Here is a 23,680-nt window from a genome sequence, read left to right on the forward strand (position 1 = left end):
GTATGAGATGCGTTGAGGAAATCGAGGCTTTGCCGAAAAGCGAAACAATGTAACCGAAAGAAGAAAAAAGCCCCACCACTGAATAGACACAACTGTTCCCTTTTAAAAGGCGGCAGCAAACGAAATAGGAATTTTGATAAGCTGACATTTGGAACGTGGGGTGACATTCAAAGCAAGTGCAATTTACTGTCAGAATACAGATGAAATGTTCATTCTAACCGGAGAAAGAAAGAAAGAGGGGAGAAGGAGAGAGAAGGAATTGGAATTATTGAACTACCTTTTATTTTTTCCTTTTGTTCGTTCTCTTCCTGACAATCACATGCACTTCAACTACCTGTGACTATTCTAGCAGACTAAACGTAGCTGAAAATTCATTGTCCCTTTTTTTTCCTTTTTTTTTTACCTGTCCACCTGTTTTTCTCCTGTAAGACAGATTTATATCATACACTTGTCATTTGGTGAATGCCTTTATCTACAGCGCCTGACAGTATCACACAATTTTGATAAGACCTTTCCCTAATGCACATGACATTCTTAAATATTGGTATTGTTGCTACAGTAAACTCGTACTTACTGTGCTGCCTATAGAACCTCCAAATAAACACATTGTTCCACTCGTCTCTAACAACTTTCTGTGATATATTCATGCATACATATCTTTGGTTCTGAGATTTTGTTTACTTCGTATCGTGATGCTTTTTGCCACCTCCATTCTTCTACCCTTTTCCTTGTTTTGTATCATATTAAACTACTGAACCGAACAATGGAGGATCAATAGAGTTTTCTATTATCTCTTGTCTTTAAGTTGCAATGCTGTTAGTTTCTTCCTCTAAACACTTGTCTTCTGATGAACTCACTAACTCTGATATATAATCTGGCTCCTTGCATGCATCTCCCTCCACCAGGTCCCCTGTCAACTAACATTAAGCCCAAGAGACATGAGATAAAGAGTGATCCCACTCCCTTCGGTTATGAAGGTACAGTGGCATGCAGAGATATGTGATGCACAGGCTCCTTGCATGCTCTCGGACCTCCATTTTGTTGCTCGGTAAATCACGAGTTGTGCTGTTTTGGTATAAACCCATCCAATCCGGGAATGCATCTGTGTCACTTTAGATTTCTTTGGCTATTCTAAAAATAGCAGATATACAAGCGGTGCCGCGCTATGAGCTTGTAGATCTGCTATTTTTGGAGAGAAGAAAATCGTGAAAATGTGTGCAAATCTTTGAATATATATATACATTTTTTACTTGAATCTTTGCTTCTGGGTGTTCCTCGAACAACATATTTTGAGATGGGCGGGGGGGTGGGAGGGGGGGGTCCACGGCCAAATACTTATCATTTTGGGTGATCCTTGACATGAAAAAAGCTTGAGAACCACTAATATTACAGCAACATAAGTTTGAAAAATATTTAATCCCCAGAAGCAAAGATTTGAGTTAAAAATGTTTAAAAAACATATATATTCAAAGATTTGCACAAATTTCCATGATTTAAAAAAATAAATAATGCAGATCTACAAGCTTGCTATGAGCCCAAAGTATAAAATAATGGTCATAGCAAAAAAAAACTAACACGTTATATGCATTCCCGAATTGAATGGAATAATGGTGATCAGTGTTGCTTGATAATGTTATTGCACGTCTATGTGTGTATGTGAGTACACATTGTGAATGGCATGTGAATGGGTAAGTTGTGTGAGAGTGCTCCCATGTGTAAGTGTGTTTCTCAGTTTGTGCTTATGTTGTACTATATTTGTAATGTATCAGCAAGCTCACACACACACAGCCTGTTTTTGATGTGTGTCTGTTGCCTGCTCTTTTGTTGTGGTCTTGCTGTACAGGTACTGTACCTGTCATGTCACGTGGTGTGCGTTTAATGCAAGCGTAGCATGAGTAACAACTACAAGGACCACGGACTGCCTGTCAAAATGCCTGGGTTTTGGTGTGTTTATTTGTGTTGTTGAGTTGTGGGTTTTTGGTGTGTTTATTTGTGTTGTTGAGTTGTGGGTTTTTGGCGTGTTTATTTGTGTTGCTGAGTTGAGTTTTGTTAGATCGCTATAACTCTCCGACTCCCTGGTTGATTTCAGTTTTAGTCGAGCCAGTTGGATGATGGCTCTCTTGTGTCAGACTGAACTGCTCCAGAAACTGTGTCAGCATGTGGAATGCATTGTGGACTTGTTCGCCGTCCCGATTGCCTGTTTTTGTTGTCGCTGTTACTGATAAGAGATGAAGTTGTAATGGTGGAGCACACCGATGAACAGAGTGTCGCTCTCATCCCAGATACGTTACGTGGTGCTATGGCCGCGGTGGCGAAACGTCAAAGCCTCGCTAGTGCTACCCCTGCCGTAATCAGCAGCAACGCTACTGTCCCAAGATCCACCTCGCAACCAGGTAACATCCAGCAGAGGAACCTCATTACAGACCATGATTGTCTATTTTGGTATCATCTTGTTTTTCGTTTGCATGATTGTAAGATGATGATGATTTGAGTCTCAAAATGTGTCGTCTGATCTGTAAGTTGGTGAGTTGAAGGAGTGTAATTTGATTGATTGCTTGGTGTGGATACATCATAACGGCGTAATCAGCTCTGTTTGATCTACGCTCTTCTTTGTAATTGTGTTCATTTGGAAACCAAAGGGGCAGACGTGTTGTTTTTTTGTGCATTCTGTACAGTCTGTTGTTAGCATTTTACTTTTTGAAGTGCACTTGATCGTCTGTGTTTGGAATTTTCCCTGCAAGTATTTTTGATGAATAGTGCTGTTAATCTGCAACGTGTAGTCTGTTTGGAACTCTTTAACACCTGTTGTTGTAAAAATGGCTCACATCATCTCGCTGATGGATTAAAAAAGAAAGCTCAAAGTGATTTTTAGCTTGCATTCAAGCACGCCAGCTTGAAATTCTGTTTCACGTTGCCTAGCCTTTGGAAATCTATTCTGGTGTAAAGTACCGGCCGTGTGCTGCTAGCAGCAAGCAATATTTCCAATTCCAACGTATATTATGTGCTTTGTCTTCCTTTAGGGTGGAGCCAGCGACGTCTGCCTTCCATGGACACAGAGGACTTTGAGACCATACCCTCCAGTGGCGAGGAGCTGTCCAACTCCTCAGAAGAGGAAGGCAGCAATAAAAATGTAGGTAACTCGGATTAACAGTAGCAGCACTACATAGTGTTTTCCACTTCAGCTGGAAGGTTTTGTGCCAAACCCAAACTAGGCCTATGAAGAGCAATAGTTTTATTTCTGTGAGCCTGAATAAAGCTGTAACTAATTTGACTTATACAATTGTTACAGTCTGAATAACGGTACTTTTGAACCAGACAACAACTGCCATCCCTATGGACGCGAATGGATGACTCTGCCCTTTAACCCATTAAGACCTGAAGCCGATTCTACAAATGTCTTCTAAATCCCAACAGTTTTCTGAAAAAACGTATGTTTCTATATCAGTGGTGCTCAAACATTTTCATGTCAAGGACCCCCAAAATGTATGTATGTATTTGGCCGCCGACCCCCATCTCAAAATATGTTGTGCCAGGGACCCCCAGAAGCAAAGTTTTGAGTTAAAAACTTCGCCAAGTCTCCAAGTCGCGGTGTCCTACGCCTTATAATAGGGCGTGGTTTCCCTGCTGCTGTAGCCAGCTTGTGGGCGTGGCTTATGTAGTTTTGAGAAAGAGGAGTGCTGAAGAGCTTTGTGTGGAAGCGGTCTATATTAAAACTATTCATATAATATAGTACAACCAAAAATAGTTTTGTATAACATTTAGGGAGAAAATAGGCCATGTGGCACCCGGGTGGTACTGCGGTAATGTACTTGTCCACCACCCGCAAACCCAGGGGTTTGAACGCTATTAATGTGTGTGTATGTGCTATACTGCAGTATCTTGTCAACGTGGATGGATGGGTTTTTATAAATGTTTTTATGGCATGGCTCTGTAAGAGGCTAGCTGAGGGGGGTGTGTGTACAGTATGCGTCTCCTGTCGGGAGCTAACGTTGCAAAAACTGAACCGTATGTTTCACAGTATGTCTCCTTTTATACTTTTTGAAATATTTAACTTTAATTTAATAACGGAAGTCAATGAGGCTGTGATCGGGCTTCAAGCCTGGCCCACCTTTGAAGTCATACATAACAGATATGTCAGATGTTTGACATCACAGGCTGGCTACATGAAGTCTGAGTTCCACATTGGAGCCATGCCATGCCTATGGGGACCTCCAGATCCACATCATTCAATGTTTTTTTATGTGTGGGTGGAGGGAGATCCGATGAGGTGGTGTTATATCAGTTTGTAAATATGTGTGTTGTCTTTTAACACATTGGGTGCCAAAACCGTATATATACCGATTTGCAAATACACCCGCGGAGTGCCAACAATCCTAAAAAACGTATATATACGGTTTTCTTACCCTTTAGTTTTTTTTCGTTTTTTTCCACAAGGGGGGGGGCTAGGGCAGCCCTGGAATCACCCATGAACACTCTAAAAAGTAAGGGATAGATGGATCACCGTGCCAAAAAATCTCGCTCCCATCCGCTTCCATTCTATCTCCTTGCCTCTGTATCTCCTTAACTTTTTACAGTGGGCAAAACGAGTCATTCTCGATGCGCGATCGCTCTGCAATGGTGACACTCGCATGAGACATCATGTTGTTTCAGGCTTTAGCCAGGAGCATCGCGCAACCTACACGCATGCATTCTTTTTCATGGATCGCTCGTCTACAGATTTAAACAGCATAGCGCAGCGCAACGGTGAGATTTCTGGCACCGAACGTAATCTGTTATTATAAAATTCTGGCACCCAATGTGTTAATGTGAAGCACATTGAGTTTACTTTGTTTAAAATGAAATTAACTTGATTTGATTTGACCCCAAACGGAACTCGCCCAGTCCATCGGTTATGAAGCCCCATTTATGGCCTCTCACCCAACAGCTCAACATTTTCATCCCCTATTCTATGTCCATTCATCCTTCGCTCTCCTCTTGTTCCAACTTAAATCCCCGTCCAATCCCCCTGAAAAGAAGAACCCTCTCTAGCAGCGTAATTATTTCCCAGCACCGCTCATCTCGTTAGCGCCGCGCGCTGACGACTTGACATTTAAGAGAACGAGGGAGGAGGAAGCGGAGGAGAGGAGGATTATATAGCGGTGCGAGAGTCTATTGGGTGTGCGTCAGGGTTTCCAGCACCATTATAATCTGTGTGATGTACAGTACGGAGCTGGGGAGCATGTTCTATAACCGATTCAATCCGCGAACGCATCTGTGTCGTTTTATATTTGTAGCTATAACCATTATTTTATATTTTGGCTATTCAAAAATAGCAGATCTACAAGCTCATAGCGCGGCACAGAGTGCCGCGCTATGAGCTTGTAGATCTGCTATTTTTGAAAAATCATGAAAATTATGTGCAAATCTTTGAATATATATATTTTTTAAAGCAAGCATTTGTAACTCAAGTCTTTGCTTCTGGGGGTCCCTGGAACTAAATATTTTGAGATGAAGGTCCGCGACCAAATATATATCATTTTGGGGGTGGTCCTTGACATGAAAAGGTTTGAGAACCACTGACATTATTATAGCAACAACATACGGTTTTCAGAAAACTGTTAGGATTTAGAAGACATTTGTAGATGCGTTCCCGGATTGAATGGGTTAAGGCAGCAGGCAGAAGCCCAACACACGTGCTGGTTCCAACTTACACACACACACACATACACACACACACACACACACACACACACACATACACACACACACACACACACACACACACACATACACACACACACACACACTAAAAACTATTTTTCCCTCTTGGGCAGGGTGACAGTGGTCGTTTCCGCGTGCAGCTGACCTACGAGTCTCGCGCAGCCAGGGACCTCTCTCTGGAGTCAGGTGATCTGGTGCAGTTCCTGGAGGAGGCGGAGAACGGACACTGGTGAGTTTTCTATTGGCTCAGCGTTGCACTTTTTAATAGAAGTCAATCAATCAACATGGCCCCGCCCCCACTCTCAGTACTCCCATATCAGCTTAGCACTGCAGTTCACACAGTGGCAATTAAGCGCGTTTGCCATTTGCTCATTAGTCATACTTTGTTCAAAGGGAATTGTGGGAATACCATTGTGTCACCCTGATGAAGGCATTGTTGCCTTGCGTAAGGTGTATTTTTTTCTTGCCACGCATTAGCCAGACTATTAAAGGCTTTTTAATTTTTCCACAAGAGTGCCTTGGTCTCCCCCTTTTTTTTGCAAACCATTGTGTACCAGTTTGTTCCGTCTAGATGGCACAAGATTGCCTAAGCCTAACACTAATGAAGTAATATCAGTATATTTCATTGGAGATATACTGTATGACTGTTGTTGAAGCCCAGCTTCCAATAGCAATAGGACCACAGTTTTGCCCTGACTGTAGGACCAATGCTGAGAAACTAGAGTTGGTAGTGTTGGCTCGGAAGATTACGCCTACATACTGTGCAAAAATGCACAATTGATAGTCAGTAAGTCAGTTCCTGATAAATTCATTTTATTTTATTTTTTACTCTCTTTTTTTCTCTTCTTTTTTTTGTCCACTTAACTTGGTATATTCTTAATTTATCCATTGGAAGTTCAGCTTGTTAAATCCCATTCATTTGATTCTCACAGTTGGCGGACTAATGAAGTGAAATGTGTCTTGCTCATCATCAGTAATAATGAAGTGGGGTTGGTTGAGGACAAGAGGGAAGGGGAGCCGTTTGGGAGGATGGTGGCATCCAGACAGAACGTCTAAACGTCTAATTTAATTTAATTCCAACATGGCAATGTTTGTGAGGAGTTGTTGTTGTTTGGAGTGGCTTTAATTTATGTGTACGTTTATAAAATCTGATTTATTTATTGTATCATTACGAGGAACGCCATTAATTCCCCAGCCACAATCACCTCCATTAAAAACTGAGTAACCTCCATTAAAACTGGGTCACAGTCTATTCCCGTTATAGAGAAAGCTGTGGAAAACAGGGCATCAAGGCCATGTCATTCTTTCAGTTCATTTACAGTGAATGAGGTAGGCTCTCAAAAAAATAAAAAAATAAACAGTACTGCAGGTGGGCAGTCCAAATAAGGTCAATTGGACACTTAAGTCCATGCCCATTGACTACTTGGCACACCTAATAAAATAATTCCAAACAGGCTCCCAGTTAATGCACTGTTTGCCACCTGCATGGGCTCTTTGAAATGCCTTAATCGTTGCATTGTGTAAGCCTAAGACTACATTTTATGCATATATATATATATATATATATATATATATATATATATATATATATATATATATATATATATATACACACACACACACACACACACACACACACACACACACACACACACACACAATCACCACAGTGTCTAGAGGTTCAAATTCACTGCAGTGCATCGGCTTGGCCACTAGGGGTTCCCCTCTGGCATGTGAGCCAGTAGGGCTCAATAGCAGTGGCAACACAGAAATGTGATTAATTGGCATAATTACTAGAATGGGAGAAAAAAATTTAAAAATAATATATACAGTATCTAGTGTATTTTCTCCGCACACAATTTTCAAAGAGCACTACGCCTGCCACATCATGCACCGGGTTTTCCATCCTGATGAATTCTCTACATGCAAGTTACACTCTTTTGATTAGCTGCATCCCTCTGGGACAGTCACACACATGGCTGATGATCCACTGTAGACGCAAATCACTATTCTATGATGATAGCTTTCTCACAGGGGAGCAGGGGAACAGTGATTTTACCAGTAACACAACGTCATTGTTCCCTGAAATAAAAAGCTAGCTTACAATAAGGAGGTCATACATACTTTTATATCCTAACTTTGTCACTCTGGTTATAGGATTGTAGTTACAGTACAGTATGACTTTACTTTATTTGTGTATTTAGACGGGACAGAGCATATTAATTAACCTACATAATAATACATGTGTATTTATTTACATAATAATACACAGGATTCAGCCGAAATGAATTTTCATCCGCAGTCCCCACATAAAACATAGAACAAGGCACAATAAAATACATTACAATACAACAGGGCATACAGAAATGAAATGACATGACATTCATGGTTCCTATAACAATTTCGAGAAAGGCGAGAAACATTAACATTAAAGTCATTTGCTGCAGTTGCTTTTATGAAAAGAGTTTACAATAAAAGCACAAAAATAACATAATTTCCTTAATGCAAGCCAGCCGCCAGGAGAACGACTCAGATGAGATTGTTGCACATTGTCAGTGCACCGCAAGACAGTTTAACAAAACCTTTAACATAACCATTTGACGTGAATGCGTCAAGAACTCCCAGGCGTTCAAATATTACATCCTAAAATGTGAACGCATTTTTACATTCAATACTTGAGATGAGTTATTTAGCACACATAGTAGCCTACTTTAACTTGAGCATAATATGGAATAGAAGATGACAACTTGCCAAAATGACAAATCTATCACGGCAGCTTCCACTTTGCTTTCCTCCACCGCTCTCTGTGGGCCTTATGCATTAACTTCCCTGGTTTACAGTCCATATACAGTAGAGGCTGGCTCACATTAATCAGTGCAGCCTGAGAGGGGAAATTAGTATAGCGAAATAACGACTCTTTTCTCTCTCTCTCTCTCTCTCTCTCTCTCTCTCGCTCTCTCTCTCGCTCTCTCTCTCTCTCTCTCTCTCTCTCTCTCTCTGCAGCGATTAAAGGCTCAATCCCCCTCATTTGGGAATAGAATTTCATTCACCATAACATTACCCTGATAAAGCACTGGGAGATATTAAAAGGAGGCAACAAAGTGTGACGAGAATGGTCTACAGTACACTACAGTCTAGCATTCTAGATCAACGGGAACACAATGCATTCGGATGAATGATAAATAGGTCTGTTTATTCAGCTTATTCCTCCATCTCTCTATCCATCCTTTTGATTCACTGCAAAAAGTGGTTATTGGCTTGCTAGGAAAGGGCCTTTAGAAGCCATGGTGAGAGCAACTGAGAAGGAGGTAAAACAAAAGGTGTGTGGGGGGGAGAGAGAGAGAGAGAGAGAGAGAGAGAGACGAGAGGGTGGTTGGTTTCATTCTCAGTGCATTTGGTGGTGAATAATACCCTGTTAGATAAAAGCTGCACTTAAAACCATTTGAATATCCTCGTTTTTCATCATCAGCTCATACATATTTCATGTGTTAAAACCGTCTTCCATCATCTTCATCTATGGATTTTTTGGCACTAGAATGCCTCACTCACACTCATCTCCGCCCGCTGTCGCCTTCTTCCTCGCTTGAGCAAGATCAGGAATTCATAAGTTCTTTCGTTTTATTCATGTTTTTTTTCGTCAGATGGGAAGCGATATAAAGCTGTATAGCACTTTACATCAGCATTGGATGCGGAAGAATTTTGTGCATGCGTGCGTGTTTAAATTCAAATCAGGTGCCAAGTGTATATGTGACAGATCTTCTGTGCACTTGTGAATAGCCCTACTTATTTCCATGGTGTGCATCTGTGACGCTGCTGACAAATGTTTCACATCCAAGTGTTGATTCGTCTGCTAACACATCGCTCCCAAGAGCACGCTCCACCTAGGAAGTGTTTGTTTCACACTCACAACATACACTCTATCACACACACACACACACACACACACACACACACACACACACACACACACACACACACACACACACACACACACACACACACACACACACACACACACACACACACACACAAAAAGCACAGTGTCCCTGGCTGTCCCCGTCTGTCCCTGTGGGCTTGCCGCTGGCAATTTACTGTATATTTGCATCAGGGCCCAGAAGGCTTCAGCACATGCACCAGTGTCCTCCTGCCAACAGAATACATCAGAATATGAATAGAATAAAGACTTGCTCGCAATACTCTGATTTCACTGTCTGGCAGAAAGTTTTTATCTCCACAAAGCCAACTTCTTAAGGAACTGAGAATGAGCATATGAGGAGAAGAAGAGTTTTTAGATGGAAAACCCCCCACCCACCGAATGGAATAATTTCATCTGAATTTTCAATAGTTTGGCTTCAGTCCAGGGTCGTGTGTGTGTGTGTGTGTGTGTGTGTGTGTGTGTGTGTGTGTGTGTGTGTGTGTGTGTGTGTGTGTGTGTGTGTGTGTGTGTGTGTGTGTGTGTGTGTGTGTGTGTGTGTGTGTGTGTGTGTGTGTGTGTGTGTGTGTGTGTGTGTGTGTGTGTGCGCGCGCGTGTGTGTGTGTGTGTCATTGTGAACTAGGGTGTGTGCCAACTGCAACCCAGTTCTGCTAAATGAGTTGTGTGCCAGTTGAGAAAATGTCTCTCAGCCTCTCACTAGAAAAGCTAGAACCCTCTGAAGTTGAATCACGAGAGTTGATGAGAAACAACACGCTGATTATCCGCGCTATTGCGCCGTCCCACCAGAATAGAGTAGCGTACATCATTTACACTTGTCATCATCAGGTCCTGATTATAAAAAGTAAGATGGGTGTGAAGTACGTCAGCGTTCCTCTTGTGATGCACTGTCTGGATGTTTTATTTCTGACAGCACAGCAGTCACACCAGCACTTCTAAATTACTGTTTTTGCCCACTATTATTTTCCATCAATGATATTGGTTAGATAAGAACTTTAATGTGTTTCGTTTGGGGTGGCTTAGAAAATCTTGGTAATTACTTTTTTTTAAGGCTTGTTAATGACCAAAATGACACAATAATGTTTAATACAAATTTCAATTACTTGGTCCCTCTGGTGCCCATTCTTTCAAAACCACTGCCTTAGATAAGAACTTTAAAAAAAAGAAGGTCATCTTAAACAAAGATAATTGGAAATACAAACTGTGTTGAACTGTTTTTTCTTTTTGTATTGCATATTTTCTTCAGTAAAAAAAACGTTCAAAAAGGAACTGCATACTCTCGCACACTTCTATCAATTCTCTGTTTTAATTAACACTTTGGTCAGGACCTTCAACAGGACGTCTCATCATGTCCTGATGAAGGTTCTTGTCTGACCAAAACGTTGACAAATAAAGCAGAGACAAAAGTGTGCGGGAACATGAACTCATCATGTCTCATGTTTGGAGATAAGCGATTGACACATTTAAGTCGTTTTGGTTGCATCATGTATGCATTTTTGTTTCATTCTCTACGCCATAGCGAAGGAACCTCCAAAACAAACATGTGTTTTCGTGTATGTTCTCTAGGCTAGTCAAGAACCTATTAACAGAGGAGACAGGGCTGGTCCCGGCCAGTATACTGCAGACAACATCTGACGGAGGTCATTCATTAAGTAACAACACTGGTATTCCTGACTAACCACTGGCAGCCTTGCTACCGCGCACTCACTCACTCACACCCACCGCTCCCTCAACTCACTCCCTCATCTCACTCATACTCCTTTTATGAGCGAGTTTGTGCTTTGGCGACAAAAAGTGTCTTGCGGCACGTCGTCCCAACAAAAAATATCGTATTTTCAACTGCTTTTGTCACACTGTTGAAAATGCGCTTGTAACGTGTTCAGCCTATATCGCATGAAACTTTGCTGATGTGTATAAATCAGTCTCAAACTTCCTCGCGCTTCCCTCATGGCAGTTTGGGCTGGGAGCCGCGGAGGGATTAGGTGGGCCCGCTGCTTGGGGAGAAGGGAGTGTGGTTGGATGGATTCGGGGTGGATGGAAGGATGGAGCGGGTGGGACTGGAAAAAGCTTTTGGCTGTGGAGTTGAGTAAGCAGAGCATGATGTCACTCACTGCAGCACGATCACCTCCCTCCCTGCCCTGTTCCTCCCTCTCCTTTACTCACTCTCTCTCTCTCTCTCTCTCTTCCACAGTGTTCTCCCGCTTTAATGTTTCACTCCATCCACCCTGTAGTGTCTGATCCCTCTCTGCTTAATCTCCTCATTTCCACATCAGCTTGAAGGCTGTTCCTTGTGGAAGTGTTTCTTCATTCACAGCCTTCTTTTTTTTTTATTACTATGGAGCTCTGTTCCTCTGTAATACTAGTATCTTTATTTATTTCTCCATTTCTTTCCCCCTAATTTAGTCTCACGATCCTTTGCTTTTGCCTCTTTCTCTTTATTGCCCTGTCTTCCTCTTTCTCCATTTCACCCCCCCCCCCTCCCTTTCTCTCCCTCTCTAAGATGTTTTCATATTAAGAGGGGCAGAGTTCCATGCATTGGCAGTTGACTGCAATATTTTGGCTAAGTGGAATCCATTTACAAACAGCCCCTTTACCTTTCACTTTTGATTGCCCCGAGTCTGCCTTCGCTGTAATTCTTTATGCACTCCACTGACTGATATTGATGTAGATATTGAATGTCTCACTATTATGTGCCCTTGTTTTACACTCCTATTAAAGCTGCATTGTTTGGTCTGTTATGTTTTATTGGCATTGCAGCCGGGCTGTGCAACCCTACCTTAAACACACTGTTTGAATGCCACAGTTTGCCTGTATGCCTTCATGCCCATTTGCTTGGCAACCATTATATTACTTGTATTGCCAACTGCTAATTGGAGTTTGTCATTGACTCTTGATGTTTCTTCTTTTTCCTTGCAGATATCTTCAGTGATTTGTGTACGGCAGCGCTGTCAGATTCAGATGACAATGAAGCCAGCACCTGGGGTGACGTGTCTCAAGACAGCAGATAAACATGGATGCAATTGTAGATAACTGAGTTGGAAGACAAACGTGGTTGACTGTGGTTTTTCCACTGTATTTCTTAATTTAACTGTAAACATGGCCAACTATTGGAGTGTTCTTTTTACTCTAATGGTCCATGTTGGACTACAAAGTTGTGGACTATTGTTTTTCTACTGTACTTCTCCATGTTGGACTACAAACAAAGCCAACTTTGATAGTTTTCCAACAGTACCCTTTCTCAATGGACTGCAAACGTGGATGACTGTTGTTTTCAACTGACAGTTTTTCCACGACTGACATGTTTTAGCTTTTCTACGAACCCTCTGGAAAATGCTGGAACCTGAAACATGCTTGAATTCCACAGTGGGAAAGCCATATATGATTCACAGATCAAAGAACTACCAAGTACCAGCTGTGGAGTATTTGCACGGAGAAATGGCACTTGTTATCAGACACGGGTGTATAGGGAGAACTTCAGATCCCCATGTGTGATGAATTCAGTTTATTCAAAAGACTAACACATGCTATGCCTGAGTGGCTATGTTCTATACCTGAAGAAATCAGATAGTGTCTGAGTTGGATAACACTAAATGCACATCCCTCTAGTTCACTGGTAGGGAACTAGGCCTCAGCTAGGTGCCTTTTGATGCTGCTAAGCTGAACACTTCAGACGAGATGTGTGTGTTTCTAGCCCTGCCCTGCTTCAGCTGCAGAAGACTTTTAGGACTCGGACAATTAAAAATGACTTGATAGATACTGATTGTCATGCATGCCATCAGTACCACTGATCTCTCATGGGCCCCATCATATTGCCATACCGCACATAGTTACCGCACGTAACACCTGTTCTCAAAACTGTGTGTGTGGGGCTTTAGGTCTCGGTATGTCAGGAATACATATAATTATATCCTCAGAAATGTGACCATTTTATATGCAGAGGTCTTGAATTAGCTGAAAGATTAATCATATACCACAGTGATGAGTTTTGCTTTCATGCCAGTAATTTTATTTTCTAAGAGCAGAATCCCTGCGGTGCCTTTTGCTGCACGTTCACCCTGCTCAATGACCTCTCATGAATAGAGAGGTGGAGAGGTTGTGTCCCTGAACACACACAAACACACCTGTTTTAATTACTTATCCTCTATAATTACACCTGACAAGAGCACAGCCCAGCTATTATGCAACTGATTAATTATACAAACCTATGAATATGACGTCTGCACTGTAGGCATGTTGCAAAGGCTCTTTCCCCTTTTGGCATTTGCAGTTAAAGGAGTAGTTCACCCACATCTTTTCTTATTTTCTGTCATTTACACACCTTGAATTTATGGAAATGTTTTTAGTTTTTGTCGCATTCCTAAGCCAATAATTTGATGACCGGGTCATCGGTCAATATGGAGACTCGGTAGACCATGAGTTTCCTACTCTGCCAGTCATCAAATTATTGCCTTAGGAATGCAGTTTTTTTTTTAATTCAAGGATTTAATTTACAGAAAATAAGTAATTTTGTGGGTGAACTACTCCTTTAAACTGATATTCAGAATTCATGTTCACCTATGAATACATTATTGTGGTAGCTGTACCTGTCCTGATGATTGGTTTCCATCAAGTCAACCTGATCCTATAGTTTATTGTTCCCTGTCTAACTGACTGACAGACGTGTCACACTGATTGTATTTTGATCTTCAAACCCCCGCTGTAAGGCTCATTTTATAATCCATCACATGACGGTGATGATGCATTGATGCATGATGCATTGTTCGCTTGAACAAGTGACTGTCGTACTACAGAGTATAAATGAAACCTTAATGAGTCTGCATACTCCTAGCTGCAGCCAGGCTAGGCCATCCTGCTGAATCCAAAGTAGTAGCTGAGTTTTTTTTTTAAAGAAACACATAATCTGATCGATCGAGAACAGGGAGACGTTCCTCTCCATCCAAAAAGACCCTAAACCAGTGCTGAGGTTGTAGAGATATCGGAAGCAGAAGCTATAGCACCTTTTGTCATTTAGAAAATGTCAATTGAGCAAACAAACCATTTCTTCGATGAATCATATTTATGTACTCTTGATATCCGAAATTATGTTCTAAAAAGGGTTAGGGAGCTGTTTGGTATGTGATGAGGGGGTGTTTTTTTAACACCAACTCGGCTGGGGTTTTTTTTGTGAACAGAATTGTGTTTTCACACTTTCTGCGAGAGGAAAATATAACTCTGAAAAGTTCTTCAGATCATGGATACTCGATGATCTGAAGGGAGGGTGGAAGAAGAGATTATTTCAAATGCGAATGAATACGTTGCATAACGACACAGTTGCGCCATTTCATGTGACATTATAATTTTTCAGTATTTTATAACGATCAGCCATGTAAAGATCCATTCCTGTATGACTGCTGTGTATTTGTATATTTCCTGCTATTTACATATGTTTGACATGTGCCTCTTTTCTGTGCATCGCACCTTATTTTTGAAGGCAGGTCAAATGATAAGAAACATCCACGTCATGTTCCATTTGTAGCGTTTTAGGTTACAGATCTCTTTCTGCAATTACACTGTAATGAGACGACTCACTAGTTTGCTACTCAAAATGCTTTCCTTCATCAGATCCTGATAGTATTGGGCAGATCTTTTGAATTCTTTTTTAACCACCATCAACCTGGCGTCCCTATTTTAGGCATGTCATTATGGGCAATTATATATTTTTTTTTGCAGAAATGTGCAATAATAACATTAACAGATTTACAAGCTCACAACAGAATTGTGAGCTTGTAGTTTGGCTGTTTTCACTATTTTGGAACGACACATGCGACAACGTTTAAAATGGGGCTTAAATGGTTGCTATTCGAGCAAATCAAGTGCCCCATTTTCTCACTTTGTATAGTAGTATGAGCTTCATCAAACCATGATTTGCCAATCATGTTCACGTGCACTTTCACTGTAATTCAGGGTGCTGCCATTTAAATTGCCTGCATCGGAAGGCAGCAGTCTCCTAAATAACACACGTTAGCGTTTCTCATGCATTTAACATGTTGTATATTTTGTGTATCCTATCGGAAATGAAAGTCAGATTGTATCTTTGTAAAGACAATTCTATTGCATCATACTGCATTTTTAATCATCCATTGTTTCATATTTTAGAATGTATTAAGTGTGTATAAACTACAGTCTACATTGTAATGTACATATTTATAAGAGTTCACCACTTTTAATTGTGATAATATGCATTCATAAACTGATTTTGTTTTTTAATATATCATTTGACACTGTTTTCAAACTTTAAAAAAAAAGCATGAATATTTCAGATTGCATACGGGCATACTTTAGTTTGAGTAAAAGGTCCTCGTTTATATTACCTTGTTTCTCAAACTCAGGGCTGGGGGCCAGTCATGTCGGTCCATAGAATAATGATGTATGGTCCTACTTAACTCCTCAACAAATGGAACATCCTCTAGTGTTCTCTGTCATTCGTTTTAAGTGAAGCAGTCCCTAATGTTAAAGTATTATTAATTGCTATTCCCCAAGACGGGTCCAGACCATTTGCAGGTCCAGAATACAGCAAACATTAGTGACACTCCTATATGCAAAATTATAAAGGTTTGAATGCTGTGTAACCTGTGCTGTGTTTATTTCATGTGCATTTCAATACCTTAACCATTTAGAATTTCTTCCACACTGATGCAATCACGGAGCAATCCCTTCGCATCAACCTTGAGTTCTTTTTTTAGTCCGTTTTGTAGTCTGTCGCCATGGACCAATGAATGAGAGGCAAAAGAAGGGATCACAAATCAAAATCTTGAATGTTGGGTGCCAGTAAGATGGTGAGAAAACATTGTCAGTTTGCCATCAGCTGAAAAGAGAGATTGGACCCTCAGGATTACTGATGCTCAGCGCTACAGAAAGGCCTGGAGACTGAGGAAAAAAATAAAACAGAAAAACCAAGTGATCTTTTTTCACCACCTTGCTGTGTTCTATATCTCACAGACGAGACTTGTGTCAAGAACAGGAAGGGCATTCAAACGAGACGTTATTAACCCATTTACACCGGGGAAGAATCTGTAATTTTTTGATTTCTTTGGCTATTAAAAAATAGCAGATATACAAGCTACGAGCTGAAAAACATTTGAGATATGTGCAAATCTTTCAATATATATATATCCATTTTAACTCAAATCTTTGCTTCTGCGGGTCCCTGGAACAAAATATTTTCAGATGGGGGGGGGGGTCCGCGGCCAAATACATAATTTTGGGGGTCCTTGACATGAAAAAGTTTGAGAACCACTGATATACATATATAGCAACATACGTTTTTTCAAAAAAGAAACATTTGTAAAATCCCCCAGAAGCAAAGATTTGAGTCAAAGATAGCAGATATACAAGCTCGTAACTTGTATATCTGCTATTTTTGAATAGCCCAAAGAAATCTTAAAAAATGACACAGATGCGTTCCCGGTCTTAATGGGTTAAAGTCTGCGCCAGCAGGCGGTGAATTCACATGCTGCCACAGCGAGCTCTGTGACTGCTCCCCCTGCACCCCACAACCACCCCCCCATGCATCCCGGCCCCGCTGTGCCACAGCTAGTTTTATGATGATTTAATACTGTATTAAAATGAAATGTAATTATTTGAAAGAGAGAGAGGAGGGAAGGGGGAAAAAACAGACTGTATTCTTCACTGCTGCTTTTTTTTCCTGTGGACAAGGCCATCAAAGTGATGAGTGTAAATGACTTTCTGTACATTCAAGTATGTGATGAAATACATGCATTTTGAAAGGCCTTGGTGTATTTCTGGTCTTATGTCAGTGATCAATGGCTGGCTCAGGTATGGTGGAGCGGTGCCGCCGCCGCTGCGTCATTATAATTCCAGCCAGGCTTCTGCTGCTACTCCTTCAAGGGGAAGGAACAAGCTATTAATGTTAGACTTAAAGCATATTCGCTCTGTCTGTGACTGGTGCTAACTTTTTTATCTGCTTCCCTCTGTGCCCAGATGAAATCATAATTTAGAGACAGGAGATGTGTGTTATAAAGTTTTAAATGCTCCAGATTGGCTCTTGCAGCCTTAGACACCAGTGACACACAGATGAATTAGGGTAACTTTTTTTTTAAATTGGAGATGGCTTAGAGTTGCTGACTGAACAGTACTCCTCATTTTTTTTGAATCAGCTTCTCTGACTCATTAACTCTTACCCCAACTGACCCTTACCTTACAATTGCACCTGTCATTTTACTTAATTATGTTTTAGCTTTTTTTAAACAAACACCGAAGGTTTTAGGCTTTTAAAGACAAATTGCCTCCCATGATCTAGTCTGATATGTGAGCATTATGACAATTCCTCAAAGTGCAGCAGAGCTTCTGCCTTCATCCACTACTCTTGTAATTTTTGAGGGCTTCACTTCAGCTGATCAATATGTCCATTGGAGACGAGCTATAATGATATATGTTTTAAGAGAAGGGCACTATTTGCCAGTTCTGTTACTCCCCATTTCTGACTGCCGGGTATCTGTGAGTCGAGGCCTTTTCTTAAAGGGGGATGGCGAGCTACAGTATATTTTTGAGGCCTTTTCTGATGGGTGAATGGGGGGGGTTAATGATGTTTGAGGCCTTTTGCAAAATGTTGGTAACTGCTGCCAAAGCTGAAATGAACACAAAGGTAAGAAAAGGTTATCGTCGTGGGCGCCCGCTGGCCTAGCGGTCCAGGTGCATACCACATATGCTGGTAATCCAGCTTGACAGTGTGTCGCGGGTTCGACTCCCAATCCCTACGACCTTTGCTGTGTGTCACACTCACCCTCCCCATTTCCTGTCAGCCCACTATCCTATCAATAAAGGCAGAAAAATATCTGTTAAAAAAAAGGAGAAAGAAGAGGTTAGCATCATGACAGTGGCACAACAATTTTTACGTAAGGGTCACCAACAACACTCTCTCGATTATAACCGTCTGCCTGAAGCCCACCCCTGTGTCCAACCTGCCAGTCCTTGTTACAGCCTCCGGTGACAGGCTGCAACCATCAACCTGGCAAGGAAAGCACAAGTCAACTATGAAGAAGTGGGGCCTGGCAGACAGCGCGGCATGCGAGTGTGGCGAGCCTAAGCAGACAGCAGAACGCATAATCACCACCTGTCCCCTATACAGACAGAAATTATAATGTTCTTATTTTGTTCATGCAATGTGTGATGAAAGCACTGACTGCACTGGTAAGAGACCCAATTATTGAAATAAACATGGAATAGACTTGGACTGTCCATGCTGCATTGTACAGCCAGTATTACGTGGCTGACTTGCCAGTCTCTGGGTTTTCTTCAGAATAGGTAGGAGTCCTACTTATTCTGAAGAAAACCTACCGTATAGGACACCGATTTAATTAATGCAGAAATACTATCATTTTGAAATATGTTACACATTGGCATAGACACTATGGAACATTAGTTTCTAAAGATTTAGGGCAAGGCCTATGTGTTCCTGTAATATTTTAGGTCTGTGGCAAAAAATACGAATTTGACGAAAATGTCCATCACAAGCCACTGCCAGCATGGTGATGACCCCATGGTTTTCTCTCCATGTTTAGTCTGAACTGCCAGGTGATTCAACTCTGAAACTCCAAGCTGGCAGAGAGGTTGACACGCATATTACTACTGATGGAGATTTCAAGATGTCCTCAGAGGCTGAAGACCCAATCACATCCCCAGTAATGTGTTCTGTCATTGTTTCCATCACACTGCTGCCTCTGACCCCCTCCCCTGCAGCCTACTGCCACTCTTAAGCTCTCTTGCCAAACACACAAGGGGAAAGGAAAGTGGAAGTATCGTTTAACATCACATCAAGTCGGAGATATTCACTTTGAGTTGTTTCTGTGCCATCGTACTCTTGGTGGCTGCTTCCATCAGTGGACTGAACTGTCCTCTCTATTTTCAGACCTAAGTGAATGCCCGACACCTTGCACCCCACAAGCTGCAGCCAACAGCTACAACTGCTACTAGTGAGCAATGGACACGGACATGGCCACCCAGTCTCATTCAAACATTACTTTGATGTTAGAAATGGTCAGTCAGTGTCAATACAAGACATTTTCAGTTCAAAGGGACTTCATGGACCTGAATGAGATTACTACCAAAGCATTTCAGTACATCACAAAAAAGTACATTACACTAAGATCAGATGTAACTTACAAAGAAATAACAAATAAATATGTTCAGTGAACTCCAGAATTAGCATAGAATGGGAATAGGAGAAATCAAAACGCACGCACACACACACACACACGCGTGCGCACGCGCACACACACACCACACACACACACAGGCATGCTTTTGGCTTATAGATATATCAAATGTCCTAGTCTGAGAACATTTCTAAGAAGTTCTGATCCTATTTGACATGGTCAATGTTAGTGTCTGTGACAATTACCTATTTAGTTTCCCATCCAGCCGTTAAGTGTTCTTCACTGTGTAGAGATGAACACAATCTACTTAGATCCCTGAACACGCAATGATTGATTCATTGCTGTCTTTATTTACAAGAATGCATATAAATGTACACACACACACACACACACACACACACACACACACACACACACACACACACACACACACACACACACACACACACACACACACACACACACACACACACACACACACACATTTCATAAACATATATTTGAATAGATCTGTCAAATGAATAAGACACAATAAAGCTTTATAATCTGTGTTCTTCCTTTTTTGTTTCATTGTGGGACTATGCTGTGCATTCATTTGTGGATATGGCTCACAGCGCCGATCGCGAGGCCTTGTGAGCTTGTAGATCTCCTATTTTCAAATGTTTTGCCTCTTTCTTATAATATTTGACAATTTGGCCAATGTGTGACTTTTGATGCAGTGATGGTCTTTATTTTCTTCTTTTTTTCAGGAGGTAAAAGTCCTTAAATTGTCACTTCACTGTCATCTGGGGACCCCCCCAAAATCACATGGGGATCCCCCTGGGGGTCCCGACCCACAGGTTGAGAACCACTGGTCTACCCCATGAATGAACAACCGTTTTGTTTAGTGATGCTGTGAAACCCAAGGCACACACACAACCCCATGCTTTTCACAGTGGCTGTTTTGGCTGTTTTCCCTGAAGCCCCATATAAATGGGTTCTTCACATTTGAAAGGGGAATACGGGCTGACAATTTGGCAATTTAAATATTATAATGTATTATTATTATTATTTGCAAATCAGTTATTTTACATTATATATACATTATTAATTAATGTTATTATTAACTTAATTAATCACATAATCTCAGACATAGTTTGAGATGACATGAAATACTGCACCTATGCTGCTTCATTATTTTCATAGCAGTGATATTATTGTTTGACTTACCACTTGAAAATACCTCATTCCAGGGGTATTCAACAGGCAGACCGCGGTCCAGGACCGGACCGCGGGACACCTCCCTGTGGACCCTGGGCAAAAAACAAACAAACAAAAAAAAACGTTTAAGCACTTTGGCTATTTGAAAATAGCAGATCTACAAGCCCGCTCTGCAATGTAGAGTGAGCTTGTGGATCTGCTATTTCCAAAGGATTTTCATCATTTAAATTTATTTTTTTGAAATGGGACATTCTGCAGAATGAGTACTTTCTACTTTTGGTACTTCAAGTACATTTTGATGCCAATACTTTTGTACTTTTACTCAAGTAAACTTTGAATTCTGGACTTTTTCTTGCATTTATACATTGCAGTATTGATACTTTTAATTAAGTATTTTTTGTAGTACGTTTCCCACCACTATCATTCTTCAACTCTTCTTTGCATGTTTATTTCTTTTTTTTATTTCCTTTTCTCTTCTTTTCTTTTTTTTTTTTACGGTGGCCGCATCGTGGTTTGAATAAACGAACCAATCAGAGGCCTCGCCTTCCGCTTCCGTTGAACCTTCGTCCAATCAGAGCGCAGCTGCGTTGTTTGCGTTGCTTTTTGAATTCAGAGTGCAACAGGCTGCAGTAGTAGCTTAATGCCTCTAAACCACACCAGCTGTCAACAAACTACATTAGCTGCATTTGGAGATGTCGGACTTTACACCCCGATGACCGCGGCGTATATTTACATCATAAGTCAGTGGTAGCGGATAAATATCAATATCTTACAGTCGTTTTTTAAGCGTCTTCGAGTCGAAACCGTAACTCCGGGTCTCGTCTGAATTGCTGGCTAATTAGCCCGTTGGCTAGCAGCTAGCAGCTATAGCTGGACAGCTAAGCTAACCTGGTGGACCAGCCAGTGTAGCTCTAATAGTAATAATAAGGTTTGCTGCTATCATCAAAACACACGGTGAGTTTGGTTTATTTCAAATATGACCCGGTGACAATGCAGCGTTTTAACCAGTTAAACAAAGCAGTGGTGTAAAGTAACTTAAGTACATTTACTCAAGTACTGTTCTTAGGTAACATTGACTCTACTGGAGTAATGACAGTTTCCAATACTTTGACTTCTACCCCACTACGTCTCAGTGGCAAATATTGTACTTTTACTCCACTGCAATTATTTGAAAACTTTAGTTACTTTGCAGATATAAATTATTATATTATGAAACATACATTAACCACTTCAGCCCTATTTTATACTTAGGGTATTCAAAAATAGCCGATCTACAAGCTCACAACGTATATTTTGATGCCAATACTACACATTTATGCATAATAACAGACTCCTCACATTTGGGACATTTCTGTCCCCTGACATTGACACATTCGAAATATAATTCAGCAGGCAGCACTTGTATTTCAATAAAATGTCAACATCTGAAATTGATTCTTGCTCAATTGATCAGCATATTTTCTGTTGGAGGAAAATCTAATGTATAAGAAATAAAAGTAAAGTCAGTAAAAAAAATCATCCTGACAGTGCTGCTACTCTAGGTGTGCACATTTAGAATAACATGTATTCATTTTTCTTTTCTTTTTTTTAAATTTAGAATGGCCAATTATTTTAAACCCTCTTTTCTCCCCAATTTAGTCGTTATGCCAATTAATTCCTCCCCACACACATTTCTGTGTGTTGTCACTGCTGTTGTGTCCTATTGACTCACCTGCCAGTGAGGAGGACGTAGGGCCCGTCCAACACTCCCTGCTGACAGGTGCTGCCCCAGCCCGTAGGAATACATGTAATGACAAATATAGAAACAGGCCAATTGCGTTCGCATTGACGCTCGACAAAGCCGGATGCACCACGGTGGATTTGAACCCACAACCTCTGTGGTGGTGTGGTGGGCAGGGACTTTACCACTGCCCCCCCCCCCCCGAGCGCTGTACATACTGTAAATGTATAATATAAATATATAATTGTTTTCCCCTGAAAGCCCCTATTTCATGTTCTATAGTGTATGCATGTATTTCCAGTTAGCACTGTTACAGGAACTGCTAGATTGGATTTTAGCATGACTTTCTCGCTACAGAGAAAATGGAAAATGTATTTAGGCTTAACTGTCACAATGTCGGGGTATTTTGCTTGCCTGCTTTTTGATTTACCTACAGGGGCATTTGCATTTCTTGTGATTAAAAGTTTAAATTAATTTACTTTATCCACATTGCGCAGCTTTGACAGAGTTTGTTTAGTCTGCAAATAGAATCTAATTCTTTCCACTTGATTTGTCAGACTCGGGCCACATTTTTTTGTCATGCAAAGTTCTTTTTCTTGCCTCTGGTTTGACAGTTTTCTCCCCTCTTTCTCTCTCACCCCTCTTCTCTCTGTTGTGATGCGCTTTCTTACTCTTTTATGCCTCTTGCTGTGCTCTCCGTGTCTTTCCCTCTAACTTTTGATAGCTTGGACAGTTTGGTGCCTCCTTTGGTCCCTGTCATGGCTGACAGCAGCATAGTGACTTTGGGGACAGCTCGGAGTCTGCTGGTGGATTCCTCGGTCTACGACTCAAACATTGCTGAAACCACGAAGGACCAAGAGTTTCTGGGCCTGGCATCTGAGGACAATGAAGGTTAGCGTGGCCTCATTGGCCTTGTTACTTATTCTCTCCCTCCATCCTAATTTTCTCCCTTTCTTTCATGAAAAAGGTAGAATA

At 41.1% G+C, this 23,680-nt stretch overlaps 2 protein-coding genes across 8 annotated transcripts in view; both read left to right on the forward strand.

Moving 5' to 3' along the window:
* Positions 1-16,672, forward strand: part of mcf2l2 (MCF.2 cell line derived transforming sequence-like 2) — a gene marked incomplete at its 3' end in the record, with an annotated part of 129,764 nt that extends 113,092 nt beyond the window's left edge. For 3 of the 6 annotated variants that reach the window (XM_080431966.1, XM_080431963.1, XM_080431965.1), the window contains exons 28-31: positions 906-977; positions 2,283-2,393; positions 3,021-3,130; positions 5,814-5,933. In XM_080431966.1, the coding sequence (XP_080288092.1) occupies positions 906-977; positions 2,283-2,393; positions 3,021-3,130; positions 5,814-5,933 (413 nt within the window). Of the gene's footprint in view, positions 1-905; positions 978-2,282; positions 2,394-3,020; positions 3,131-5,813; positions 5,934-12,547 lie in introns of those variants that run through there. The other 3 variants (XM_080431967.1, XM_080431968.1, XM_080431964.1) reach the window with 2 other exon arrangements.
* Positions 16,673-21,801: 5,129 nt separating this feature from the next.
* ect2 (epithelial cell transforming 2) overlaps positions 21,802-23,680 on the forward strand; it is a 59,813-nt gene continuing 57,934 nt past the window's right edge. For both annotated transcript variants that reach the window (XM_080431969.1, XM_080431970.1), the window contains exons 1-2: positions 21,802-21,939; positions 23,430-23,596. In XM_080431969.1, coding sequence (XP_080288095.1) covers positions 23,464-23,596 — 133 coding nt within the window. In that variant the 5' untranslated portion in view covers positions 21,802-21,939; positions 23,430-23,463. The remainder of the gene's footprint in view (positions 21,940-23,429; positions 23,597-23,680) is intronic.

This window comes from Gymnoscopelus braueri (genome assembly GCF_963280865.1).
Source record: "Gymnoscopelus braueri genome assembly, chromosome: 6".
Taxonomy (NCBI): Eukaryota; Metazoa; Chordata; class Actinopteri; order Myctophiformes; family Myctophidae; genus Gymnoscopelus; species Gymnoscopelus braueri.